At 58.6% G+C, this 17,798-nt stretch overlaps 1 protein-coding gene across 12 annotated transcripts; it reads right to left on the bottom strand.

Moving 5' to 3' along the window:
• Window positions 1–3,320: 3,320 nt before the first annotated feature.
• Window positions 3,321–17,762, bottom strand: LOC141735480 (tropomyosin beta chain). 12 transcript variants are annotated; one of them, XM_074568339.1, is made up of 9 exons: window positions 17,547–17,762; window positions 16,655–16,780; window positions 10,472–10,605; window positions 8,755–8,872; window positions 8,549–8,619; window positions 8,225–8,300; window positions 7,512–7,574; window positions 6,749–6,818; window positions 3,321–3,625 (listed from the first exon to the last, which is right to left on the bottom strand). In XM_074568339.1, exons 1-9 carry the CDS (start codon window positions 17,658–17,660, stop codon window positions 3,543–3,545), a joined length of 855 nt encoding a protein of 284 aa, XP_074424440.1. In that variant the 5' UTR covers window positions 17,661–17,762; the 3' UTR covers window positions 3,321–3,542. The 12 variants fall into 12 exon arrangements, 11 of the variants coding, with proteins under 11 accessions (XP_074424440.1, XP_074424445.1, XP_074424442.1 ...); XM_074568344.1 differs by lacking the exon at window positions 8,225–8,300 and adding an exon at window positions 7,706–7,781 and having other exon boundaries at window positions 3,321–4,926; window positions 17,547–17,755; XM_074568341.1 differs by lacking the exon at window positions 8,225–8,300 and adding an exon at window positions 7,706–7,781 and having other exon boundaries at window positions 17,547–17,755.
• Window positions 17,763–17,798: the final 36 nt, after the last annotated feature.

The following is a 17,798-nucleotide window of genomic DNA, read 5'->3' as shown; positions in this document are numbered from 1 at the left end:
GGGCAGGCTTGTTTGAAGTGTAGGCCCACTGCTCACTGGGACAGGCTCCCGCAGAAGAGGTGGTTTTGCACTCTTGTCCCTTTTGCAGCCAGACAAACCCCTGCCTGGAAGGTGCTTTGACCAAACAACAGAATCGCTCAGATGATGTGCTGTGGAAAAGCAAGGAGGACCCAAGGACCCCCAGCCCTTGTGCAGGGCCAGCTCGAAGAAGGAAGTTTACAGCAAGTGGAAGAAGGGACTGACCCCTTGGGAAGATTACAAGAATGCCACCAGAGTATGCAGGGATGAAACGAGGAAAGCCAAGGCCTCCTTGGAATTAAACCTGGCAAGGGATGTCAAGCTCAACAGGAAGGGCTTCTACAAGTATATTGGAGGCAAAAGGAAAACTAGAGAAGTTGTGGGCCCGCTGCTGAATGAGACAGGAGCCATGGCGACGCAGGATGCGGAGAAGGCGGAGTTACTGAATGCCTTCTTTGCTTCGGTCTTTACTGCTCGGCCCAGCCCTCAGGAGTCCCAGACTTTGGAGAAAGTAACGGGGAAAGTCTGGACGAAGGAAGACTTCCCCTTGGTTGAGGAGGATCAAGTGAGAGATCAATTAAGTCAACTGTATATCCACAAGTCCATGGGTCCCGATGGGATGCACCCGAGAGTGCTGAGGGAGCTGGCAGAAGTCATTGCTGGGCCGCTCTCCACCATCCTTGAAAGGTCCTGGAGAACAGGCGAGGTGCCTGAGGACTGGAGGAAAGCTGGTGTCACTCCAGTCTTCAAAAAGGGCAAGAAGGAGGACCCGGGGAACGACAGGCCGGTCAGCCTCACCTCCATCCCTGGAAAGATGATGGAACAGCTCGTTCTGGGCATCATCTCAAGGCATGTGGAGGAAAAGCAAGCTATCGGAAGTAGTCAACATGGATTCACCAAGGGGGAATCATGTCTGACCAATCTGATAGCTTTCTATGATGGCATGACTGGATGGAGAGATGAGGGGAGGGCAGTGGATGTGGTCTACCTTGACTTAAGCAAGGCGTTCGACACGGTCTCCCACAGCATCCTCATAGGGAAGCTTAGGAAGAGTGGGCTTGATGAATGGACAGTAAGGTGGATAGATAACTGGCTGAAAGACAGAGCTCAGAGGGTCGTGATTAGGGGCACAGAGTCTAGTTGGAGGTCAGTGACGAGTGGTGTCCCCCAGGGGTCAGTACTGGGCCCCGTCCTCTTCAATATACTCATCAATGACTTGGATGAGGGGATAGAGGGCACCCTCAGCAAGTTTGCTGATGACACAAAGCTGGGAGGGGTGGCTGACACAGCAGAAGGCTGTGCCGCCATACGGAGAGACCTGGACAGGCTGGAGAGTTGGGCAGAGAGGAACCTTCTGAAATTCAACAAGGGCAAGCGTAGGGTGCTGCACCTGGGGAGGAATAACCCCCTGCACCAGGACAGGTTGGGGGCTGACCTGCTGGAGAGCAGCTCGGTGGAAAGAGACCTGGGAGTCCTGGTGGACAACAGGATGACCATGAGCCAGCAATGTGCCCTCGTGGCCAAGAAGGCCAATGGCATCCTGGGGTGCATCAAGAAGAGTGTGGCCAGCAGGTGGAGGGAGGTCATCCTCCCCCTCACTCTGCCTTGGTGAGGCCGCATCTGGGGTACCGTGTCCAGTTCTGGGCTCCCCGGTTCAACAGGGACAGGGATCTGCTGGAGAGGGGACGGCAAAGGGCTACCAAGATGCTGAGGGGACTGGAACACCTCTCTTATGAAGAAAGGCTGAGGGACTTGGGTCTCTTCAGTCTGGAAAAAAGACAGCTGAGGGGGGACCTTATCAACGCTCATAAATACTGAAAGGGTGGGTGTCAGGAGGATGGGGCCAGGCTCTTCTCAGTGGTGCCCGGCAACAGGACAAGGGGTAACGGGCACAAACTTGAGCATAGGAAGTTCCATCCCAACATGAGGAGGAACTTCTTTACTTTGAGGGTGGCAGAGCCCTGGCACAGGCTGCCCAGGGAGGTGGTGGAGTCTCTGTCTCTGGAGACATTCAAAACCCGCCTGGACGCGTTCCTGTGCAACCTGCTCTGGGTGACCCTGCTTTGGCAGGGGGGTTGGTCTAGATGATCTCCAGAGGTCCCTTCCAACCCCTACCATTCTGTGATTCTGTGATGGCCAGGACAACTGTGCACCAGCCTTCCCCTCCAGCACGTCCCAGGGAGGGAGGCTGCAGCTCACAGCAAGTCCTGCACCCCAGGAGGACAACCAGAAAATGAATACCCTGTGTGAGGGGAACCCTTTTCCCTGTAGGAGAAGGTCTTGGAGCCACAAACCAGAGGTGCTGGGCCAGGGGGAGGGCAGGAGGCCAGCAGCACCTGGGCAGGAAAGAGATACAATCTCACCACCCTCCTTTTCTGAGCTGAGAGGTGCAGCAAATAAAGGAAAGCAGATAACAAAAGCTATCTCTGCTGGCCGCTCACTGGGGCGATGGCCTGGCTCAGCAAGGGATCAGCATGAATTATGTTTCCTGGCAGCATAAGGCTGTGCTTTTAGACGGCTATTCACCAGGTAGTGTAGGATAACAGGGCTTGGTGCACATCATGGAGGGGCCTGAAGCAGAGGGCAGGAGTAGAGCATGACTTTGGGCATCTCCAGGAAATCCAGCCTTTTTTGGTGACGGTGATGAGACACATCCTGCCATTCTTCTCTTTGTGTTGGAGAAAACACAGCAAGCCAGGAGAAAACTTCCCAAATGCTTTGGAAATTGGTTGCCTACTCCATTAATATTTGCTCATTTATACAGCTGTCCCTCAGGCAGACGTTCAGTGACTGGTAATAGAAAATTCAACTAGTACATGGGGTAAGCAGCTAACCACAGACCTGGAGAAGACCCCGGTAAGTAATAGTGTGTGCATGCATGGTCACACGCTTGTGTGCATGCTCAGAGGGCATCATGAACATGAATCACGAAGCAGACTCCATGAAGAGATCAAAGACCTTGTGGCTTCCCCAAGTGCCAGGCAGGTAACATGCCGGCTGTGGAAAGGGACACGTCTGTGACATATCACTGTGCATTTGAAGAGGATGGTCAGTTTGGACTGAGCTTGAGACTTGGAGGTTTTCTGTGCATCCCAAGGAGATGACAGAGATCTGGGAATGCAGCCCAAACCATATCCATTATCATTCCCAGCCCCCCACAGCCATGGAGGACATCCTTATTCTGGCCATACCCACCCTGGACCCAAGACCCTGCAGAGCCTCCTTGTGTGAACTGGGCAAAAGACCCCCCCCACCATCTCCCAGTGCCTGTGCTTCCCACAAGGACCAAGCACACCCATCCATATTGTCAAACTGTTATAATATTTGGACACGAAGACAGGACAGAGCTAGTCAGGCTGTACACAGACAAGACATCCCTGAGCCACGGTGTAAGGCTGCAGGGCTTCTCTTCTCAATGTGTGTGTGGATTTAGCCAAGATGCAGTTCAGCTGATGACATCCTGAGTGTGACAGTGGGGTGTACGTGTGGGGTAGGGAAGAGGGACGGGGGCTCCCCAGGGCAGCTCAGAGGTTGTTCAGCTCCAACAAGGTCTGGTCCAGGACCTGGTGGATGCCCACATTCTCTTCTTTGGCACTGGCCAGACTCTCTGTGAACACAAGGGACACGTAGCCAGCCACACACACAGACACAGCCCAAGCATACCCAGGTGCAGCCAGACCCACGCACACCACACCAAGCACAGACACACACACACACAGACATTTCAGTATGGCACCAGCCTCCAGCTGCACAGGGCATCCCTGTGGTATGCACATGCAAGCAGCCCCACCGCCAGCAGGGATGGGTCTATCCACCCCAGGATCTGCTGGGGCAGCCAGGCTAGCTGGGCCAGTCACTCAGGGCAGGCAGTCCCCATTCTTCAGCATTTCCATCCTCCCATGGCACCCCGTTGCCCATGGCCAGGCCCTCTGCAGCATGGATACTGCTGATAGGTAACCCTCCCCAGCCAGCCACCAGCACAATCCTGTCTCCCTGCTCTGCCCACAGCACACCTTGCCCTGGGACATCACCACCATGGCTGTGGGCTCGCACACAAACCCTTGGCCAACAAAAGAGGCCAGTGCCTGCTGCATGACCCAGCAGTGCTCTTGTGAAGAAGAGAGTGAGACAGCAGCCTGGGAAGGCAGACAGAGAGGACAGCAGAGAAAGAGCAGAGCTAACAAGGCTGCAGGGATGAGCTCTTGAGCTCTGCTGGGCAGCCTGCTGCCAAGGCAGCTTCCTCCAGCACTTACTTCCAAAAAGCATCCTCCTTTCCTCTAGAGATGGGGATGAGACGAGAGCTCTGCCCATCCAGCCCCATCTCCCAGTGCTCCCAGCCAGGCTCTTCCTCATCCCCCACTCCAGGTTTGGGGCAACAGGTGCTGCCAGGTCCCCAGCTCCTGTCCCAACCATCCCAGCACCCTGCAGGGACCCTGCTCCAAGGGGATCTTCCCTGCATAATGAGGGGGAAGAGGCTGGCTGACGACTCCCGGGACAAGAGGAGGAAGACAGCGATACAAGCCACTGCATCTCTCCCTGGCAGGGCCATACTGATGCCAGGGGACAGCCATCACTGCATGGGCATCCCAGGACATCACAAAACCCCTTGTTCATCTCCCTAGAAAAACTGGTCAGCTCCAGAGGGCTCCCCATCCCCCCCAAGCATGGTGGTTACCCCCGGGAGAATAAACCAAGACTCCATGCACCGCCTAACCCCAGCGGGGAATGGGGAGGGGCTCCCAGCTCCGACCCAGCCTTGCCGAAATGAATGGGGCCGGTGGCAGCCCGGGTGTAGGACGCTGGGCTGGGGCCGGGAGTTCTCTGCAGCTCAGTTGTTAAGTTCAGTAAGGATGAACCGCAGCTTGTTAGTGAGAATGTGATTTTTCTTGGTCTCCTGCTGGGAGCGCTCTAGAGAAAACGGAGATGTCAGTGCAGCAGAGGGAAGAGAGAGAGAAAGGCAAGTTAGTGAAAAGAGACTGCGTTCCCCAAAGCCCTCACTGGAAATCCTGCTGCTGCCCAGCCAGCAGTGGGGAACAAGCTGGGCTGTCAGGAAGAGGCAGCTGGTCCTGCGGCTGCGGGTCCATCAATTCGGGGACAGAGTTGTGAGGCAGGGTAGGATGCTGAGGAAGGAGGAGGATGAGGATCAGGGACCCATTTAGGGCCAGGGATTGCTGTTGAAGGGTAGGGTCAGCCCCTTTGACATGTGAGGGTGATGCAGGAGAGATGCCAGGGCTGAGACTGCTGCTTGTGGGCAATGTCTGGGAGTGGGAACAGGGAATGGACAGGACCAGGTCTAACCCTATTTCAGGACAAGAGTCATGGAGAAGGTGGCACAAGATGAGGAAAGCTGTGTCCAAGAGCCAGGGGGTGGTGGGGGTCATGCCCTGGGCACAAAGATCATGCAGAGGCACAAAGGGCCCCATTCCACTCAGCCTGGCAGCGCGGGAGCTGCTCAGGGCTCAACCGTGGCCGTCCCAGGGGTCCCATGGCTATGAGCTGCCTGCAACCACCTCCTACCACCCAGTTGCCGGCACCTGCACAAGGCAGGCAGAAGGTGAGGGACAGAGCAGCATGAAGGAAACAAAGAAATGGAGGAGAGAGAATACTTTATTGAGACCAACTTAGTAACTCAGAAGGACAGAACAGAAAAGTCATGAAATGCAAACTGAAAAGTGATGTGCAAAGGACAGAAGGGAGGCAGGGGTGAGGGAGGAGTGGGGGTCTAGGGGCTGCCTGCCTAGGGATAGGCTGCCTGCACAGCCAGACCTCCCCTCTGTCCCCCAGGCCTAAGCCCTCCCCTCTGTTTTGGCGGTGGAAGTGCTGCTTCCCCTGTGCAGGTCCCCCCAGCCCTAGGCTCAGCAAGCAGAACCAGGGGGCTTTGCTGGGGGGATGTGGGGGGCAGGTGTTCCCCCAGCACAAGAGCTGTGGGGTCCCTGGTGCTTGTGCTGCCAGGGAGCCGAGGGGGAAGCTACTGAAGCAAAGGGCTCCTGTGCACAGCTCTGTTCCTTGCCAGGCAATGGTAGAGCACAGACCTGCAACTGTGTAGGCACCATCCACTCAGCATGTGGGAGTCCTGGGGGCTGCTCCCCTTCCCCGCCAAACACCCCTAAGCACCTACACCTTGTCTCCCCACAAAGAGGGGTATTGCAGGAACACCCTGGTCCGGCTCCTGTCCCAAAGGCTGGGAAGGACAGAAGGGACAAACAGGCAGGGAGAGTGGTGGGATGGACAGGCAGGCAAGGAGCTGAGCTGGGGGGAAGGGTGAGGCATGTGTGTGTGGGGGGGGGGCGGTGCTGGTGCCCAGTGGGGGTTTCAGAGGGAGGTGATGTCGTTAAGCGCATTGTCCAGCTCCTCGCTGATGGCTTTGTACTTCATCTTCTGCGCATACACTTCATCTGTAGGCGGGGGGCAGGCAGGGGGGCAGGCAGTGGAGTAAAGTTGGAGGGCAGGCAGGGGAGAGAGAGAGTGGCTGTGAGCAGGGGGGCTGAGGGCAGCGGGAGTGTGTGGGCACAGGTGGTGTGGATGCAGCCCTATTCCTCACCTGAAGGCAGAGCCACAGACCCCGCAGCTCTGTGCCCCCACACCAGACACCACGACATCCAGCCTCCCCCATCCCAGGACCCCTGCCCACACCCTCACCCCAGCCAAGCCCTGTCCAGCCCCACTGGGGGCACATCCTGGCCAGTGCTCCCTGGGAAAGAGGGACACAGGGCCAGTGAGGACATTTTACCTTCTAGATCATCGATGGTTTTCTCCAGCTTTGCCACAGACCGCTCTGCAAACTCTGCCCGGGTCTCAGCCTGTGGGAATGCAAGGGGTGAAGGGTGAGCTGCAAGGCACAATGGGGACAGCGCAGGCTGCACTGCACCCCAAATCTGCTATGTCTGCATCTCCTGTTTTCCCCTCATGAGCCCTCCCCTAGGAAAGGCAAGGGACAAAGGCCCCATGGACCCCCACGCCCTAAACCAGCAGAAGAGATGAGAGCTTGCCCTCAAAGGAGGCAGCTGGACAAAGTGCCTTTATGTTGGGCTTCCTGTTTATCCCAGCCTGTCCTGACCACCAAAAGCAGAGGCATCATAGGAGCCCACACACTTCACAGGTTGCGCGTGCAACCAACACTAGATGGATGACCCCAAATTAGACACGGCTTGAAGTTAGTGTGCGCAGGGCATGAGCTCCTGCCAGCGCATGTCCTGGGAGCAGGACACCACGCAGGGCAGAGGCTAGCAGAGCAGGAGCAGAGTGCAGCATGGGGCTGTAAGATGCACCCCAGCAGGGCTGTGCTCCCTGTAGATGCAAACACCACCCCTCCAGATGGGACAGGGACCTTCTCTGGGGTAGCAGGACCCCACAGGGGCATCCCAGACTCAGCTACCCGCCATGCTGTAGGGCTGCAATTTGGGGAAGGGTGAGAGGACATGGGCATAACAGGGTCAAAACCCACATGGGATGGCAAACTCGTGCCTGCACCGATGCAGTGCCAGCCCCCTTACCTCCTTCAGTTTTTCCCCTAGAAGCTTGATTTCCTCCTCATACTTGTCCTCCTTGGTGGAATACTACAGAGACAGAGACGGGCACCCATGAGCCCCACAGGACACCTCTGGTCATCCTTTGCCCTGGTGGGGGACCCCAGCACCCCCAGACTCTACGCACTCTGCCCAGCCCCAGCAGCCCCGCCGGGTCCTACCTTGTCAGCCTGTGCCTCCAGGGACTTCAAGTTGTTGGTGACAATTTTCAGCTCTTCCTCTAGGTCACCACATTTACTACATCCCGAGCAGGGGCCACCAGGCAGGGGAGCAGGGCCAAGGGGCAGGTGAGAGAGAGGAGCAGAAAGAGAGGACATTGGGAAGGAAGGAAGGAAGAAAGAAAGAGAGAGAACAAGTTGAGAGAGGAGAAAACTCAGGCAGCGCAGGTGGAGAAGAAGCAGAGCTGCTACGAGGGGAAGCTGCCAGGACGCATCCATTCCTCATGCCTCCTCACATTTGCATTGCTGCTGGCTGGGCTCCCGCCAGCCTTGCCAAGAAGGAGAGCAAGCATGGAAGGATGGAGGAGCATGCCCAGCCTGCGCCCACCATAGAGAGAGGTGAGGGGAGGTCGGCAGCAGAGGTAGTGGTGCAGAGAGGAGAGAGGTGGCTCACATGGTTCAAGAGATAGTGACAGAGAGAGGGGGGCTGCTGCATGTTGCCCTGTGCCCCTACCCCAGTACCTCTTCCTCTGAGGCAATGAGGGATTTGAGAGTCTGGTCCATGGTCCGCAGCTCTTCTTCCAATTGTCTCACTCGGCTGGGGTGGAAGAGGGGCACCCCGGGGTGGAACAGCAGAGAACAGGGTCAAGGATGTGCTGCCGGCAGGCTGGCATCCCCCTGCTCCCAGCCTGTGAGCCCAGGGACCACCCCAACAGCAGACCCTGCTGTTCCCAGGGAGGGATGTCCCCGTCCCCACATGGACACACAACTGCCCCCAGCTGCCCGGGACTCAGGACAAGGGCCGTGTGGGACACCCACATGCTGCCCGCTGGGAGCCCTACTCACCTCTCCGCCACCTCTGCTCTCTCCTCCGAGCGCTCCAGCTCTCCCTCAAGGACAACCAGCTTGCGGGCAACCTGTCAATGGCAGCAAGGGGCATGCATCAGCCCTGCACTTGCCCTGGCTTGGGGCACAGGGCTGTGGGAAGGCAGCTCTGGGTGCCACCAGGGGATCAGCACTGGGGGAAGGGGCATGCGGGCGCAGGCATGCACCTCCTCATATTTGCGGTCAGCCTCCTCCGCTATGTGCTTCGCCTCCTTCAGCTGCATTTCCTGGAGCTCCATCTTCTCCTCGTCCTTCATGGCCCTGTTTTCAATGACCTTCATACCTCTGGGGAAAGCCCAAACCAAAAGATGTTACTGCTGTGGGTCGATGTGGCACCTGCAACACCCTGCCCACCCACTGTGCCCTGACCCTGCCATCCTCCAGCTCCAGAGGCTTGGGACACCTGCACTCGCTGGCCACCTCATGCAGTAGGGTCACACCAGTGGTACCCCAAGGATACTCCTGCGCACAATTAAAGAAGCAGAGCTGACCCCAAGGCCACCCCAGGGCCGTGTCCCAGAGCGAGATGTGGCCATGGTGCCTCTCAACCAGGCAGGTCCTGAACCTATCGTCTGGGGGGGTAAAAATGTGTGCAGCCCAGGATGAACTGGCCGCAACCTCCACAAAAGCAGCCTGACAGTCCAGCAACCTTTAGGAAATGCTAGAAAACATCCTGCAGCAAAGCATTTTCCCATTCAGGTGTGATGCTCACAAGCAGGGTGTCACCGAACCCCCACAGCAGGGACTCCTGCAGGCTCTTCTCCTCTTGCTCAGATGCTTTTGCTCAAACTGGTCTTTGCCAATGGAGGGAAGAGCTCACATAACTGTCAGGAATGCTGTGAAACGTCCCAGCATTCCCATACAACTTGAGTGCCCTTGCCTGCACAGCTCCTGCCCAGTAAACCTGCTTGCCATGAGGATGGGGAAACACACTCTGCAGAACTTTTTTTTTAATGAGGCTGGTTCATTCTCAAAGGTCAACCACGGTTCCCAGGTGCAGAAGTCCCCTCCTAGGCCATTGCTCAGCTCTCAAGCAGAGGAAGCTGCTCGGGGGCAGAAAACAGGCTCCGAGCACCCTCTGGCTTTGGTTACAGACTTATATTTGTATAAGCACCAGATCAAATTTTTCAGGATTTTACGGGTGCCCTGGAAATTTCAAAGTGTGCCAAGAACGCCCATATCTGGGGGACTTCTCTGCATCAAGGCTTTGCTCTTTCCCTTCCGGGTCTGCAGGAAAACCAACGCAAACCCCATAAGATCACTTCAGGGTGTAAGAAAAATCTAAGTATTGTTTTTGCAGAGGAACAACTTGGCCAGTCTGCAATGATGCAGCTAGAGAATGATTAACAACACAAAGGCTTATCAGGAGACATGCAAGAATGCTCATCCCTTAGACAAAGGAGAAACCAGTCTGTGCCAGATCGGTGGTTTAACGGGAGGATGAACGTTTAACTGAGACCAGCAACCCTGGGCAATAATACCAAAACAGGGAAGAAAGAAACAGGTGAAGTAAGGGGTTTAGGAGGGGTGATGGGGAGAAGTAAACAGAGGCGGAGCGAACGGGAGTAGTTTTAGGCGAATCGGATAGGCTGTAAACCCTGGAGTACCTAGCCAGTGGGGAAACAGGGGAGGGAAACTTCGGCCGGGGATAGGAAATAAAAAGAAGTTACTTCGGGACCTCAGGTGTGCCTACCTGCTAGGTCACCCCTTCTTGCAAGAATGTTTAAATAAAACGTGCTTCGTATCAATCACTGCCTGAGCCGTGGTTATTGGATAAGGAGCGTTTCTCACAAGGGGAATCCCCAAACCCCACTGCGAAACCAAGGGGGCTGCCTGCAATCAAGGGTGACCCAACGCCACCCTCACTGTCCCTCCCCATCACACCTCTCGCTCTCATCAGCCGCTTTCTCAGCCTCCTCCAGCTTCTGCAGGGCAGTGGCCAGGCGCTCCTGGGCTCGGTCAAGCTCCTCCTCCACCAGCTGGATACGGCGGTTCAGAGAAGCCACTTCAGCCTCAGCCTGGGGGAGCAGAAACCCCTCAGTCACACCATGTGACATATATATATATATATCTTGAGATATAAAAAGCATTTTTGGCAGTTACTTTTGCATTCGCTACCCAGAACACCCCTTGGCACTATGCAACAAGCCTGGCTGGGGCACGCATCCCATCACCTTTCTATAGGGACAATGGGTCTCTCTCCATCCCTAGCACCCTGTTTGATGCTGGCTCCTCCCAGCCACGCAATGAGCCCGGCCTGTGCAACCCCTCCACTGTGTCCTCCTTGCACCTTCAGCTCCTGCCTTGGAGAGGGACGAGGCGCGTTCACCAGGGTAGGGTGGCTGGAGCAGTCGCACCATCACGGGGATGGTATTTGGGGTTTGCAGAGCAGTGAGTAAAGGGGGAGGAATGTCCTGTGCAGCTTTGCTCCCAAAAAGGAGACTGAGGATGCTTGTGGATTTCCTGTTTACAGAGGCGGTGGAGCAAGCCGGGAACCTCTTCTGTGGGGACCCCCCGCCAGCCCTGTGCAATGGGGCAGCCAGAAGCTGAGTGCAGCCCCCTGCCCCCCCCAACTCTTCCCCCTGGCTGATGTACAGCAAGGCACTGGGGGCAATGGAGCAAGTCATCCTCAGCAGGCTGGAGCCCAGCTAAGCTGCAGCCACCAGGGCCCATGGGACTGGGGCTCCCTGCTTCCCCAGGCTCCCCGTGCATGGGGTCAGGAGTCAGGGCTGGCCGGGAGCAGTGGTCCTAGGCCCCACCAGCCCCTTGATGCCTAGCCCCACGCTCTTTCCATTTGGTAAAGGCCCCCTGCCTGCTCCATCACCACCGCCGGGAAACGCTGCTTCAGCAGCTCCTGGCCTCACTCCCCACCGGGGCAGTTTGTGGGGAATTAAAGCCCCAGATGCAAAGAGATGAGCAGCAATGAGACCTTGCCACTGGGAGCAGCCCCATGCACCAAGATGCAGGGAGGCATGCGCCAAACCCGGGGGATTAATGTCTCTTGCTTATTCACAGGCTGGAGCAGGCCTGGCTGGCTGCAGTGCCCAGTCCTGGCCAGTCTCGTGCTCCAGCACTGGGGGACATTGGCCAAGCAAGGGGACCATGGGGCTGACACCCTGCTTGGCCCTGCTGAGCACCCATGGTCCTCCATGGCGAGCTGACAGGGTAGGGACGGATGCAGCTGGCACTGCTCCAAGCGTGGCAGCCCATCAGTGTGCCAGGTAGGTGGCTAGCCCCATGGCTGGCACAATAGCCACCTCCACCCTGTGAACACCCTCTTTCTGGGCTCACTGAGAGCTCATCCCCAGCCAAAACACCTAATGGGGAGCTGGGGCCGGCTCCCATTGGGTGATGCTCTGTTTGTGGTGTCTGCCTCAACCTGGCAAGAGCTTTTTTCCCAGAGAATCATCCCAAAAGTGAGTCAGAGCGTCCCGTATGGACACTCGGGAACATGAGCTCTCTGGCAGCGCCTGGTGACCAGGGAACCGATCTGCAGCTGCAGGAAAGAGCTGTTTCCTCCACACACAGCCTGAGTGACAACAGCCCAGGTACCGCACCCAGCTCTGCTGCCCCCGATATGGTGAGGATGTTAAAGGAGTGGGCATAGGAAAAAGAGATAAAAAAAACCTCAGTCTCCAACAACAATAAAAAAGCCAAACCGGGAACAAGTTGCAGCCTGGAAATGCTGTTCCACTGCCACAGAGTGGAAATTTTGGCCCACGGCAGTGCAAAGGGGTGGCTTGTCCCCACAAAGGGACACACTGGAGAGCCAGGACACGGAACATCCCTAGCAAGACCCATGAAAGAGGCAACTGGAGGAGGCAGCTCAGAGGCAGGGACGCAGCCACGGCACCTGGATGGCAGCGCCCTCCAGCTCCTCCGGGACCTCCTGGTGCTCCGCCCCGGGGGCAGCCAGGCCGGCTACCGGGGCGGGGGGGCGCCCGGGGCCAGCCCACAGGGAAGGATGCCGGCGGCGTTGCCGAAGTCGGTGGGGCATCCCAGGGAGCTGCCGCGGCGCCACCCTCCCTGCCGCACCGTTGTCCCCCCCCGGCAGCCCCCTCACCCTGCGCCTTACCCGCTCCCGGGCCTGCCGCTCGGCATCGGCCTCCCGCTGCAGGTGCTCGGCGCGCTCCTCTGCCTCATCGGCCACCTGCTGCAGGTTCTGGATCTTCTTCTTAACGGCATCGATGGAGCTGGTGCCGGCCATGGCGCAAAGCAGCCGGCAAGGAGCGCAGAGAGGCCGTGCCGCCGAGCCCTTTGTGGGATCCGCCCGGCTCGTGCAGGAAGCGCTCAGGCAGCAACCGTTCCTGCCGCCCGCCCTGCCTCCATCCCTTCCTGCTCTTCCTGCTCCTCCTTCTCTTCCTCCTCTTTCTCTTCTTCCTCCTCCTCCTCCTGCCACGGACCGACCTAGGCCGCCGCTACCCCGGGCAGCGCACACAGACCCCAGGGCAGCGTGCACGGTGCCCGCCCCCGGCAGGGGACAGTCCTCCATCAGGCCGGGTGCACAGTCGTCCCCCCGTCCCCCCCCAGTAGGACATAGGGTGCCCTCCTGGGCAGGACACATGGTCCTCCCCAGGCAGGAATCACTGTCCCTACCCCCCCAAAGGCAAGATGCACAGTGGCTTCTGGACAGGGCACACCGTCCCGCCCCCCTCCCCCTCCCCCCCCCCCCCAGGCAGGGTGCATGGTGCCCCCTAGGATACAGGACACAGCCCCCCAAGACAGGGCACATGGTGCCCCCCCAGACAGGGGTGTACAGTCCTACCAAGCTCCCCTAAGAGTGATGGAGAGAAGCACAGGGAATGTGGGGGTGCCAGAGCCTGGCCCCTGCAAGACCCATGGACATGGGAGCAATGTACCCATAGGTGCTCCCCAAGCTCTGCCCCCACACCTCCTGCTGCAGAGCCATGGGGTGTCATGGGCTTTTGCCCCATAGGGGCCATGGGGCAGAGCCCACTCCCAGGCATCCCCCTGGGGGTCCACACAGGCACAGTCAGGTCCCCAGCAGCCATCCCACTCAGTCCCTTGGCATCTTTTTCCCCAAGTGGGGACCTGGCCAGCAGCCCCGCAGAGACCCGTGGGACCCCCCGCACCCCCCAGCTGCCCTGGGGGCTCTGCCCCATAGGGGAGGCCAGTTCCCAGCTCTTGTCTCTGCATCCTGGTCAGGGCATATCCATCAGGAGGGACTGGTGCTGGTGGCACTCAATCCTCCCTTAAGGAGCTCTGACAGCTCCTGGGCAGCCCCAGCAGCACACCTGCCTCCAGGGACACCAATTCCCGGGCTGACCCCACCGGCTGCCCTTGGCTCCAGGGTCAGGGGGCCTGGGGGGGACCCAGCCACACTGCTGACGGAGCCCTGCAGCCCCATGTCCCCCTGCTAAGTGGCAGGGGAATAGGTGGTGCTGTGGGTCCCCTGGCCTGGCTGGTCCTGCCCCACTCCCAGCCTGATGCCTGGGTGCTGAGAGCACTCCCAGGCTGGCACACAGGGCCCGGAGCAGAAAGCGAGGTTGTCGCCAGCAAAGGGGCAGGGGTAGGGGGTAGGTTGGGGGGCAGGTTTGGGGGCAGCAGTCCGGCTGGGCTGAGTGCCTCTTGCTCTGGCCCCACCCAGGGATGCAGTCACTTCCCAGCAGAACCCTGTTCCCTCCCACCAGCTCAGGGAATTGCCAAATAAGAGCAAAGTCTCAGCCAGGGAGAGCAACTAGGGCGGGAACTTGGGTGAAGCCTTTGGGATCATGGCCTGGGAACTGCGGAGTTTCCCTGAGCTCTGCTGCACCCCGCGTGGTGGCTGGGGATAGGTTACCAGCTGGGACGTGGGGGGCTGGAGGGGGCTGCTCCTGCTAAACCTGCTGTCCTGGCTGCACCACGTCCATCAGCGCCTGCCAGCATCTTGCTGTGGGCCCCACGGGCTGTCCCTTCTGGGGACAAGGAGGTGGTGATGCCACAGTGGTCTCACAGAGCTGCTGGGAAGGGGCTGCCAGTGCCGTGGAGCTGCCAATCTGGGGTCACGTGCTCTCTGGTCTGTGCCACCATCTGACCCCTCTCCAAGTGCCTGGGAAAGTTGCATTTGCATCCCTTAGTGCAGTCCCTGTGGGCTTCATGCGCTGCCACCCCATGCCAGAGGCAGGGCAGTGCCAGAGCAGGGTGAGATTTATTCTTTTAAAGCATTTTTTGACATTTTTGCTGAGAGAAGGAGTCTGTCTGGATCGCTGTGATGGGCCCTGACCTGGCCAAGGGATGGGGACACTCTGTGCTCACAGGCACACACTGTCCTGGCAGCCAAGAGAGGCATGAGGGTCCCTGGGGAGGTGGGTGGGTGGGTTCCAGGGATCTACTTTGCGCTTCCTCCACCAAAGCTGTGAGCAGCGCTGCACCTTGTCTTGGGGAAGAGGTAACACCAGCCCCAGCACTTAGTGCTATCAGCACATTCAGGTCCCTGGCATGGGGACCTGGCAACTCCTGGTGCCCTGCACATGGCACAGCCTGTCCAGGCTTTGGCATGGCCCCGGGGCAGCTGTGCTGGTGATGGGCTCCCAGCCCTACCGGAAACACCCGCCTGCAGCCAGCCTGCCCTCCCTGACACTGCAGGAGTGCTCCTTCATGCCTCCCCATCCAGCCCTTCCCTGAATGGTTTGGTGGCTCCCATCCCCTATAACTGCTGGGACAAGACTCTCCTTGTCAAAGCCCACAGACTTGCTGAGTTGCTGTGAATCAAGAGCGTGGCAATGCACCTTTCCTGCCCAGGACAGCATCACACAGCCTGCTGCCAGCAGCAAACTGCTCTGCACCTCATGGCTGATGTCTGCCCTGTGCCACCATTTGCCTCTTCCTCCAAGCCCCTCACCAGGGACATCCCATCCACACTCAGCCAGATCCCGCACCGAGCTTGCCCTGTCCCACACCAGCATGGATCCAGTCAGACCAGTACAGACCCCCGCTACACATGGCAGCTGCTCTGCCCAGCTTGATGTGCCTGCCCCACACCAGGATAAATGTGGCCTTCCAGTTTTAACTACTTGGTTTAGTATCTAACTAAACTGGGGCAGGTCTGTAGGGTCAGCAAACAATGCTGGGGAGCCCCCCCAGCCATTCCCTGGGGGCTCCAGGATGCCCCAGGGACTTGTGCTGCTGCTGCTCATCCTTGTCTGCTTGCCCCTGTCCTTGGCAGCCACCTCAGAAATGTGACACATCTCCCCCATTTAGCTCCATAAACCATCTGGAATTGAATTTTTTGTTCTCAATCCTAAAAAGACTGTCCATGCCCTGCTGACTGCAGTCCAACCAGATCCCCTTTAGCTTCTCCTTCAGTTTCCAGGGCTGGTTTTCATCAAAGAAGAACTGGCTATCAAAAGGAGGATTTATTTATAGGGTGTCAAATACCCTGTGTGGCACTGCAGGTCATTATACCCCGTTCCTGAGCAGCTCTGTGGCCACACACGGCTGTTCCACCCTTCACCCTGGCCAGGCACAAGCCAATTTCAACATCTTCCTAACATCTCCCTGGCAGGATCCATTTCCTAGGAGAAACATCAGTCATGGCACTAAATAAAACTCTTCCTGGCCTTGCCCTTCCCAGGGTACAGGGTGGCACATTGGACACCAAAATGACCGAGCCCCCCACCACACACCCCAAGCATCCTTCCTCACAGCCAGCTCTCAGCAGCTGGCCACGGGCAAGAGTTTTTTCCATTTCTTCTTTGCTTTTCTGACAGTTTAGCAAGTGCCGCAGACTTTTTTTCTACAAGCATTGTGGAGGCACATACCCAGGGACCAGTGACACAGCTCGGGACACTCATCCCCATTAGCTTTGGGAAACCAGGCAGGCAGCTGCCCACAAAACTCCAGAGCTGACTGAGCAGTGCCTGCCACATCCTGCCTGGCCCCTGCACCCCAAGCAGGATCCGGCCGGTCCCTGCCCTGCATCTCAGCCAGGTTCAGTGTCAGCATCCCAGAAATGGGATGCTGACAGTCTTCCCCACGGACACTTTCCATATAAGGCCCCCCTCCTCCTTCACCCCCCCCAAGGTCTGGCACCCGTGCAAGGGAGGAGTTGCTAGCATGCCTACGTACGTCTGTAGCTTTCTTCTCTGCCTGCTCCAGCTTCTCCTGGGCCTCCTTGACAGACTCAGAGTACTTCTCCACCTCATCCTCCGTGCCCTTCAGCTTCTTCTGTAGGCCCTGCTGTTCCTCCTCCAGCTGGAGAAGGGATGGAGGGCGGGGGTCAGGGGTGATGGCAGTGCCCACAAGGCTAGGGAGGGGGTGGCCATCCTCCTCCTGGGGTGGTCAAGGCTGGGAGCACAGCAGGAGCATGCAGACATGCTCACTCTGTCGACTTTGGGGCCACATGTCCTTAGGGAGCCCTTGGTTCCCAGGGCCAGAGCAGCCCCCAGCATCCCTGAGCCCAGCGGGGGGTAAGGGGGTGGTGGGCTCCCTCCCCGTGCAAGGGACTGTAGAAGTCCTGACTTGGGGACACAGCTCCAGAGGGCACCAAGAAAGCTCCCATCTCTGTGGCTAGGGTGGGAGTACACTGTCCCCAAGGGTCTCCCTGGCAGAAGGACAGGGAGGTGGCACTGTGGTGTCCCACTGAGACATGGCATGTTTGGGGGGGACTGACATGAGTGGTCAGGGGCAACAGGCTGGAGTGCTGGTCCCTGGGGATGGGCACCCAGCAGGGTGAAGTCTCCAGGTACAGGCACCCAGTGGGGTGAGATCCCAAGGGCTGAGCACCCCTAGAGCTGGGATCTGCAAGCTGGACACCCAGTGGGGCAAAGTCCCCAGGGCAGAACACCCTTAGGACAAGGGTCCCCAGGCTAGACACCCAGCGAGATGGGGTCCCCAGGGCTGAGCACCTCTAGGCAGAAGGTCCCCAGGCTGGACACCCAGCAGGATGGGGTCCCCGGGGCTGGACATCCTTAAGGCGGGGGTCCCCAGGCAATGCCGGGGGAGTCCGTGGGACACCCACCTGCTTGCAGCGGTCCTCCGCCTGCTTCTTGTCGGCCTCCGCCTGCTCGGCGCGGTCGATGGCGTTCTCCTTGTCCAGTTTCAGCATCTGCATCTTCTTCTTGATGGCCTCCATGGTGGCGGCGGGGCGCGGAGCACCGGGGGCGGCGGAGCACCGGGGGCGGCGGGAGCACCGGGGGCGGCGGGAGCACCGACACTGCGCCCACGCCCCGCCGCACCGCCTAAGAGCCGGGGAGGGGCCGCGCCGGGCGGG

The sequence above is a fragment of the Larus michahellis genome, chromosome W, assembly GCF_964199755.1.
Source record: "Larus michahellis chromosome W, bLarMic1.1, whole genome shotgun sequence".
Classification (NCBI taxonomy): domain Eukaryota; kingdom Metazoa; phylum Chordata; class Aves; order Charadriiformes; family Laridae; genus Larus; species Larus michahellis.
This window is presented reverse-complemented; position numbering and strand designations above follow the sequence as displayed.

What these genes read in the sequence shown, in the direction of transcription:
- LOC141735480 (XM_074568335.1), bottom strand. Translation starts at nt 13,151, where the DNA reads ATGTGTCCTGCCCAGGAGGGCACCCTATGTCCTACTGGGGGGGGACGG. An exon ending in AGCGGCAGGCCCGGGAGCGG is followed by an intron (nt 10,606 to 12,662) that starts GTAAGGCGCAGG and finishes CTGCTCCCCCAG; the next exon opens with GCTGAGGCTGAAGTGGCTTC. An exon ending in TGGAGGCACAGGCTGACAAG is followed by an intron (nt 7,575 to 7,705) that starts GTAGGACCCGGC and finishes CTGTCTCTGTAG; the next exon opens with TATTCCACCAAGGAGGACAA.